The 10,319-nt window shown below is 36.3% G+C and overlaps 1 protein-coding gene across 1 annotated transcript in view; it reads right to left on the reverse strand.

Annotated features, from left to right (window-relative positions):
- Window positions 1-1,124: 1,124 nt before the first annotated feature.
- Window positions 1,125-10,319, reverse strand: part of snx2 (sorting nexin 2) — a 27,554-nt gene continuing 18,359 nt past the window's right edge. Inside the window, exons 13-15 of the mRNA XM_035658041.1 lie at window positions 5,042-5,122; window positions 4,830-4,901; window positions 1,125-4,493 (exon numbers count right to left, since the gene is read on the reverse strand). Coding sequence (XP_035513934.1) covers window positions 4,443-4,493; window positions 4,830-4,901; window positions 5,042-5,122 — 204 coding nt within the window. The 3' untranslated portion in view covers window positions 1,125-4,442. The remainder of the gene's footprint in view (window positions 4,494-4,829; window positions 4,902-5,041; window positions 5,123-10,319) is intronic.

The following is a 10,319-nucleotide window of genomic DNA, read 5'->3' on the forward strand; positions in this document are numbered from 1 at the left end:
CATTATTTCTGTTGTTTTATAGCATCAAACTACTGCTTTTGTCCAGAGAGGCCACCAGAACAAACCAAACACAGGCTCTAGATAGGGCTTTTCATGTTTTCATGTTACATTTTTTGTGGATGCCGTAGTTTTTCTTACACACTTGGAACAGGAGGGTGAGGCAAGTTAGTAGTTGCAATAAGCAACTACACTGCTAGATGTCACTTAATCTTAATCACTTAATTAATCTCACACTGGATCTTTATAATAATATTAACAATAATTAAATTGAGCAAAAGAATAGAATATAAAACATTACCATTAATAACACACTAGCTAAAAGGCTTTTAAAAAAAATGGTATTTAAAAATGCATTCAAAAGCCTTACATTTTCAACAGAAGGTGAGTTAAAGCGAATTAAAATGAGGATAAAATAATGTATAATTAAAACAGTCCAGCCATATATGAGATACATTCCTTTATTGTTATTAAAGTTCTCAAACATCTGCTCTGCCGCGCTGCAGGAATGTCACGTCTAAACTAAAAGTTAAAAAAAAATCTGCTCAGATAAAGCATTTCATCATATGTGAAAATGAAACAAATTAAAATAAAATCAACTGAAAAATTCTCAACCATTGCACATCATTAGGCGGCAAAAAATGTGGAATAAAACAAATATTAAAATACAAAAAGGTAGCAATCAACATAGTGTAATATGATTTAAGATTGAGAAGTAGACGGAATGAGGGCTGAAAAAAAAAAAATTAAAAACATTTCCAGTTTTGATTCCAACTTTAATCTCATAAGAGATGAAAAACAGAGTTGTAGCTTCTCTGACAGATTCAGGATGATGGATTTTCTTCTGATAATGAAGTGTGCTTTAAATTCAACAAAATAAAATCAAGAACAGATTCTGTAGAATTTCCTCAACAGGAAGAGAAACAGCCAGTAAAAATAATCCTCACAGTCTGAGGCTGCTCTCTGGACGGACACACACTTGACAGTCCCTCACTTCCCCACACACCGGAAACTACTACAACACTTCAGGTCAGTTTCTTCAACAGGAAAATCATTCATCTGCAATGAAATCCGCTTGTTAGCATCACAAGCTGCCGAAACCGAAAAGGCTAAAGATGCTAACAAGCTTTTTTTTTTTTTTTTTCTGTCGAGTTTAATCAACCAAAATTCAAAACATCAAAGTCTCCTCTTTGTGGCAAACAACAGGAGGAAGAAAAACACCAAGGTTCTCTCCACACTGCAAGCTTTCATACTCAGTTCTGAACTGCTGCTTGGTAATTGTTTTGGATATGACTGTTTATTTGTATCATATGATTGAACGTTGATCTAATGTGACTTGACAGAGATCGGTTCACTTTTTTAACTCTCTAGTTTGATTTGATTCTTCCACAGCAAGACCGTTTAGGCCCCTCAAGACCTCGTTCAGACAGATAACAGGAGCAATGCAGGGGAGAAACATTTTCCCCCATGGGCACTTGGGAAGAAAAAACTACAATAATGCTACGGAGAAAAGCTGCATTGTTCTGTTGGTCAAAAGTGATTCTATTGAGCGATGCATTTCTTTGTGAACAGGCACTGTTAGAATGTGGACAATGTGTTGCAGTTTACACTTACAGTTTACATACTGGATCTTACTTGAATAGTTTAGCCTGTCAGTCTAATTCAGTTGGTAATGATAACGTAAGATTAACTAAAAATTTTATAACTTTATAAGATTATAACTCTTTGAAAACAAATATTTTTATTTTGACTTCTTGTCTCGCAGGTACTCCATCCATCAAAATCCTAAACTTTATTTTACAACCTTACCAGTAAGCACTAATTTGGTGATCGACAGATCAAAAGACCATATAGGCAGAGCTGTAACTGTGGTTTCAGCAGTGTTTAAATGACTATTTCAGAGTGAAGTACTACATGCTGTTTTATATAATAGTTATATGTAATGTAGATGACAAAAAACTAACCTTTAAAACTTTTTTTTCCTGATTTAAACTAGATGTCCAAACATAATTTGACCAAATCAATGCTTACAAGGTTGTTATAATTATGAAATGCATCCCTGACGACATTCAATGGGTGCTTATAGTTCACCAGCATTTACACCTGGATTTGATTGGGTTTTCTTTTTTGTGAATACTTTCTAAACACCAACGATGCAGATGAATTAAAGTGAAAATGGGCTTACTGCATCTAGGGAAATTCACCATCCTAGTATACATTAAAAACAGAGTTTATTCTTATTAACTAGGTGTGGACATTTTCATCTGAAAGCAGCAGTGAACTGAACCAGAAAGTGAGATTCTTCCTCCTCCACTCTCATTGTCTCAAAGAGGGCAGAAACAGAAAATGTTGCCTTCACTCACGATCATACAGCAACAAAATTAAGGGCTGTTGTTTTGAAAGGCATAAGGGGAAGTAAGGGGACTCAACAGGTGACGGGAAGTACAAGACACAAAATAGCAAAAGGATGCATTCAGTTGTCCTTCACTGACTCCAGATCAGTTTCACAGCTCATGTTCTAAACTCCAAAATAAAAATATTCTGATTTCAAAGTTTGTTTTGGGTATTTTAGTGGAGCAAAGGTCCCATGTATACTTCCTGTTCTATTCTAAGAAAAAAAAAAAAGGTGTTTGCACTGTTAGCATAACAACTGATAGTGGAGGACAATTCCCAGAGAATTTATTTATAATTAATAATAATAATAATAGTATTTAGGGACAATGTATGGAAGCCCTTTCTTTCCAAGAAAACTAGAACTAAAGAAAAGTCAGGAATGATTTACTTTAAGTGCCCATATTTAGCATTTATAAGCAGTACACAAACAGTTCATTTAAAACACCCTATATTGTAGTTCTAAACAGTTACAAGAACATTTTTTAAGTGTTTACTAATATAAAGTTTTTGTCAACAATTACAATTGGTCCTATGAAGACATATTTTATAATATTGTTATTGTGTTTTACAATATTATCATTCATAATCGGTTTATACACCAACCTCTAGTGATGGGTGTCCACAGCTGTGCTTACAACCAATTACGGTGCATTATTAACCATTTATTAGCAGTTTATATACTGCTCGTAAGTGCTAAATAGGGTACCTAAAGAAGACTAATGTTGTACATAGCTGTACTACAATTTTCTGTTTTGTTTTCGTCCATATCTCACAGCGTTTTTAAGTAAACTTGCTTGCACCTGATATCACATGACAGAGGTACCATACTTAGGTCCATGTTGACACCTGTGTTCTGTTTTATTTGTGAAAAAATAAAAGCGTAACATAAACAAAAAGGCCCGGAAAATGCTAGTAGGTGATGCTTAAGTTTAGAATATTTCCTCACAGATACTGTGCTTCATTGTGAAAATGTGAATATGAAAAGTATGTATCTCAGATTGTGCATGATTCTTTGCTCTTTGAGTCATTAATTTAGCCTAAAAAATGTATTCTTGTAGTGGAGACTTATGAAAAAAATAAAACTATATAGCAACAGATAAGAGAGAAACATGTTTGTAAAAGCAAACAGGAATGAGCAGAATAAAACTGGATGTGGTGTAAGGCATTAAATACACACCCACTGTTTTTTTCTGATTAAGGATTTAGTGTCTCATCATTTTCTGTCAGAATTTAAACCTCTCTTATAACAAAGTCACATTTTTGATTGTACCCTAGACCTGACTTCATTTTGACATTCCCTGACAATTTTTACTTTTACAATTCCTGACTTTTGATCTTTTATGGCAGGAAGGTGCTTCCATACATCCAAACACAAAACTGAAAAAACAAAACAATCTCTTTACCTTAGAATGTGGATATCTGTCTTTGTTGATGGACATTGGTGTTATCCCTAAAATAAACTCAAATACAATATAGTGAAATTCCTCCACTTACTTCTCTACTCACCCATTCACCTTGTGTCTGGTGAAAAAATAAATTAACAAGTGCTCCAGCTATAAAAACTGACACCATATTAGAATCTGTTTGTGTGTAGAGGAAAGCCATCACAAGGATCATAATTAGTGCTGCATTCATGTCTTACGTGATTATGAGCTTTCGGTTTGAAAAATCCCACATGGGTTTTTTTTAAATTAAGACTTAATTTGTATTAACACTAACAAGGAAATAGAATGAGGAGTGCAAAACTGTATACTATAATTGTGAAAGCATCAATCAGGAGGACAATGATTCTCACAGAACGTGAATACAGCACTGAGCTCAGCAGAAAGAAAAGAGAGGACTGAAAGATGGTGAACTGTGAGTTCAAGAGAGTTTTGTTGTTGATTTTTATAACTGCAGAAAAGTCACTTCCAGCTGATTCACTGTCTCACTTCTCTTCTTCACTCTGGGCACAAACAGGAGGATGACAGTGACCCGGGAGAACAGGTGCATTATGGGTAGTGTTGTTTGACCGGAGCCAGTCAGGACTGTCTGTTGTGTATGTGCGGACTCTATGAGATGGCCTTGGCCTCAGGTAAGAAGGCATCCCAGTATTTTATCAGCTGTAGGAGAAAAAGAAAGAAGATTCACTTTTCATTCATTGTGGTTCTATCTGTATGAATTTGTATTGGTTAAAATTATATGTAACAAGCTCTCATGTATGGAAGTCTGTGGTTGCCACTATTGAATAATTTAACAAAACTGACCTTTGTGTGCACATAATGTATGACATAATAAACAGTTTAAATCATGTTTGAAAAATGCATAATTACTGCATAGACAAATAATGTACTTCTAGGCATAATAACACTGCCATAATACAAATTAAATTGTATGTAAAATGAACATTACAATGAAATTAGAATTCTGTCAAACAAAACTATTGTCTTTGTCTTTACCTGCTGTTGTGTCTGAACCAGTGACTCCAGATATTTGATAATGATCGTTTTAAAGTCCTTCACTCTCTCTTTCTGTTGAAAAAAACAAAAACAAAGGATCAAAGTAACATTTTTGAATATACAGAGAATTTCAGGATGAACCTCACATTAACAGATGAACATTCATTTATCCATCCTTCCCATTCCCATCTCCATCCATCAAATCCTCTCACCTCAAACCTGCTGACTTCTTTGCGTATGGTTTTGGAGATTTGTTCAAAGTCTCTCTCTCCCTGCTGGACCTTCCCCTCCAGCTGAAACACGCACACACGCACACACACACACACGCGCACACGCACACAGAAAGACAACATTAATTATTTGCATTTAAATCAGAATTTGCATCCCCATTTCAGATAAGGAACCTTGTTGGTCCACTCAGATATTATGATGAATAGATTCTCACCTGTAAATCTTTAAATCTTTATGCAACCTTCAGATTGTTACAGGTATTAGGTATTAAAGTGTCCGTTTACCCAAATTTCAGCAAAAACGACAATAACACAATCAACTGTCCACACTGTATAACTCTCCTGATTATTGTCTGGCAAATACTTTGGGGCTGATACTTATTTCAATATTTGGGAGTTTAAATAAAAATCTGATAACACATGACATAAAATGTCTTGACAGGATTTTTTTTGGTTTAGATTTAGTTAAATTTTTTAAATTCTTGTTTAATTCAGTGTAATTGTGGCCAAGATACGCACTGAGAAGAACATTTCACAGTTGAAAAATCTACCTGTTGATGGTTTCTGGTGTACAAACTGTAACTGAGACCTCAAACCTAGGTTGGTCTGTACTGCAATGTCTTGTTATATCGGCCGAGCCCCACTGCTGATTTAAAAAAGAATCTGTCAAAGTGTGTTCAGAGAGTTCAGTCGACTAAGGATAGTCAATTTGAAGGGTAAAGTGAAATCAATCTTTTAAAAAGGTGTCAATTTAATCTGGCAAAGATCACCTTTCAAACTGTCAACTTTCTATCTTTCTTACAAATTTCAATTCTGAACGGATGTATTCAACAAAACAATATTTTAATCCCATAACAGCAAAAAATAACAAGACTATAATTTAGTTTGAATGAAAAACCAGGAAGCAGTCAGCCACTCAGAGATGTGACTGACTTCATACTGAATGCACTGTGACGGTCAGAGGACATTATTTTAACGTTGAGTAAACTTCAGCTTTCAAAATGTCTTCACTTATTGTACAAAGCAAGTGTTAAAGTTCCAAAGATTTATCATTCGGATGTTGGTTTGGTGCTCAGCTTTTAAACGTTTCCTGCAGCAAGTTTACAAGATTTGTAAAATAATGACCTGATGAGTCATGTATTTCCATCTCTGTTATGAACTGACTCAACAGTGTTGATACTTGTAGTTTAGATGATGTTTGTTAATTGAAGTTATTGATATTAACCAAACTAACACAACAACCGCCTGGTTAAATGAGTCTTTAATAGGTTGAAATAATGATGGCACTTAATTAGCTTTATTCGCTGGTTATATGAGGTTGCCATGAATAAAGAGGAAAGAATCTATGCTCTATAATCCACGTAGCTGCAAATAAAAACTTTGTTCGACTAGATGATCTACGTTGTCACATGAAAGGGTTTGTCTGTTGTTTGATTTTGAGATTCAGGTCAAACTATCAAACCCAAAATGAAAGATGATCAGAAAAAGGCTCTTAGTTACTCCAAAAGGCAAATTTGAGAAACTCTGACCTACTCTGACAAACTAATTCATGTGACTCTGGACTGTTTGACGGCAGGACAAACAAACGAAAAAATGAATGGCATCATGAAAGTATTCAACTAAACAATGATAAATATGTGAACCAAATGGTGCAATGAGGCAACTATAAGGTGTGAAGCAGGCAGTCAGCCAGGTGGACACAGAGCTGCAGACAGACAGACGTACAGACAGTCATACAGACAGACAGACGGGGCAGGTCCTACCTCCTCAATCTCCTGGTTGCAGGAAGGCATGGCAGGGAAAATGCAACAGAATTTTAAGAGGCAGGAAAAAATGTTCAGAGCTTCCAAAATCATAGAGGAAGATCCAGAGACATGAGCAACCAAAAAGGAAAAGTCCTCCCTGAAACACTGTGAGAATACTGTGAGGAAACAAGCTGGTTTGAACCTGAGGCTTTAAGACACAAGAGCTGAGAACAAAAACTTATTTTTCTTTATCTTTTTTTAAACTTATTTGTATACCCTCTGAGTACAAACTGAATTGTGTGTGTACAGCAGACGTAACTTTGAAAAACGGACAAAAAGTTGGACGTGAATATTTTGTCAGATTCTTTTCTTGTGTTTATGTTCTATGATCAGATATTTGGTTCAAGTTGTACTGTATTATTTTATTATGGCCAAGTTCTTGTATGGCAATTTGAGTTGAGACAATAAACATGAATGCTTCAGAAAAATGTTGCTTATTTTGTTAAATGGAAAAATGTTTTGGGAAAATAAAATAAAATAAATTTAAAGACCTTATTATCCCAGCAAAACAATTTAGATCAGACTTCCATAATAGATCACCAGATTTTAGTTTTTCCTCGCTTGCCTCTCTGGGTTTCCATAATTTTCAGTACTCACAGTAATTATTTCACCTTCGTTAGGAGCCCTAATGCGTATAAGGCAGAACACTGTATATTTTGGGATTGTGTGTGCTTTCATTTAATTTAGCTTCTGATCTAATCACAACAACATCGTCATAAAACGGCAACAGTAGACATTAGGTTCTGTGATGTAAGACGTAAACACACAAAGGCCCTTACAGGACGATGCCAGGGCTTCCATAAAGGGTGTAATCTTGATAAAGAGGTGTGAACTTAGAAGCAACAAGTTCACAGCAAACACTAACTGTTGTGGAAGTGAATGAGGCAGGTAGAACACTTCGTAGCAAAATATCTGCTTTAACGTGTTGAACCTCTCACTCTAGACAGAGTCAGGGTCCAGGAAGGATTCTTGCTTTGGCACAAGAATATCTGCTCTGTTCAAACCTGAGCGGACAGTTCCAACCTCCTGTGCTGAAGTTAAAGCTGCAGAGGATAAACAGAAGCAGGCAGCATCACAGTTCTCTAACTGGGCATCAGTGCTGCAAGGATGGTTTAAAACTGCTCAATTTGTCTGACCAACCGCTAAAAGACACAAAAGATTTTCATTTTACAGACATTAAGCAGAGAAGAGCAGCAAATTCTCACAATTAAGAAGCTACATGGAACCATTTTGGCATTTTTCTTCTCACAAACTAATAGAACCTGAAATAATAACCACTCTACCACTTCATTTTGAAGAGGAATGAAAATATGGTAAAAAGTTCTATTAATTTGAATATTTTTTCTGTGTTATTTTATTTAAAAAAAGCTGCATGTCAATGAATTTTCTACATGATGTAAAAGTTGTTTCTTAAGATTGTTCTCTATTCCTCCATGAATTCTGCTAATTGTTCTACTTATACATACATTTCTTTTGCATCTTTCTTGGCCAACAAATTGAATTTAAGCCTTATCAGTCTAAATAATAGTGGTATCTTCCCTTAAAAATATTAATACATTATATGTACCTTTAAATTATAAAATGTAAAACATCATGTCCCCTTAACCCTAACCCAGAAAAAAATCTGTAGTTCTAAATTAAGAATTAAAACAGGTGCAAAAATAACATCCAGAATAAAGCTTACCCTTCTGGTTTGAGAGAAAACTATTTTCTAGGAGCACAACAGTGTCCTCGTACAGACAGCAGCAGTGTGTTTTAAACTCTGGCTGTTGTTCCCATTTGGTGCCCACAGGGGGCAGTGTGGTTTAATAATCAGACAGACCCCAAACACACCACTCTGTTTTATATCACTGAGCTGTAAAAAATTGACATGATTTAGTGTAGAACAACAGTCCTCAATGAAGCCAATTACACATTTCCTCTGTGTTCATTTTCATTTACTATATTTAGGAGGATTTCCTTTTGTTTCACATCAAACTGTGAGTCCTGTTCCTGCCCGAGTAGAATCTTTTAATTAGTGACCTCGAAGTAAAACTAGTGAGTGTTTTTAAGTTCAAGTTTATTTTTCAATCCAGCCTTAAAAAAAATAAAGTGCACTTACTACACAATACAGCCGATGACACAGTGCAGATGTCATTTTGTATTATTAATCTGAATCTGCAAGGTAATTAAAGCTGTCAAATAAACGTATTAAATATAATAAATACTTGCCCCTGAAGTGCAGTGGAGGAGTATAAAGTAGTAGAAATACTTCCAGTTTGGAGAGACATCTTCACAATAACAACTAGTGTAAAAGACCGTTTCCACACACTTACTGTTCTGTTTTCTTTCTTTTTCTATATCCGCTGGTTTAGGCTTCATTCACACTGCAGGCATGATGATGACATGATTTGTTTTTGAACAGCACAAATTACATGGAATCTGATCTTTACAATTCTCGAGGCCACTAATATGTGGTCCAAATAGATACAGGCCTCAATTTTCATAATGTGTCCAACAGTCAGGAGTCATGTGGATTTACGTCACTCTAGATTGACATTTGTCATGTAGGTCACTTCAGGACCCTGACCTGTTCACACTGGAGTGTGATTTGAACCCCATTTATAAAATAATGTGAACAGCTATCAATAAATCCGGACTGAGCATTAAGGAGTGTGAACGCAGCCTCAGTATGGACCTCGTCTCGTATGCTCTCCCAATTTTGCTGTTGTTGTTGTTGTGCTGTTTATTGTGAGGAGTGGGATTACAGATATGTTTGTCCAGAGAAAAATAGAACTACCTGACACCAACAGCAGCGAGGCAGCAGGAGAGAAGGGGGGGGGGTGTTCACAGATTTTACTCCCACTGCTGCCAATCTTTTATACAAAACTTTCCTCTGGCCTGTTGAGGTTCATGTGCATTATCCCTTCAGATAATGGACTACAAATGTATTCACAGGTTGAAGAGGTCTTATCTCTGGCATTAGTTGTTTGTAGCAGCTCTTCGCCAGGTTTCCAACAGCAGCAGTGTGCAGTAAAACTCTTTTCTCTTTTTTTGATTTCAGAAAAAGCCGCTGTGTGTTTTCTGTTGGCTGTTGTCAAGCCGTGAACCAAAACCCGACTCCTGACAGGCGGCAAAACTCATGTCGGCTCCAAATAAATGTTGGTTGTAACTCTACTGCGATCTGTCCTCGTCTGCAGCTTCTGACAGCCTCCCCCGCCTCCCCCCTCCCAACCTTCCTCCCATCCTCCTCCCAACACCCCATATCTGACAGCTCTTCTGCTCTAATACCAGACCCCCGACCACGCCAACTGTGTGTGTGTGTGTGTGGAACTCCAGTACGACAAACAAGGAGCACGGAGAGTAGAAAAGTACTTCATTTAGAACATCTGTTGAAGCTGTCACCCACAGCACAATTCATCCTCGCTCTGTCAGGATACAACACACACACACACACACACACACAGCAGCCACAC

This window comes from Morone saxatilis, unplaced genomic scaffold, assembly GCF_004916995.1.
Source record: "Morone saxatilis isolate NCDOM2014 unplaced genomic scaffold, NCSU_SB_2.0 Contig16, whole genome shotgun sequence".
Taxonomy (NCBI): domain Eukaryota; kingdom Metazoa; phylum Chordata; class Actinopteri; family Moronidae; genus Morone; species Morone saxatilis.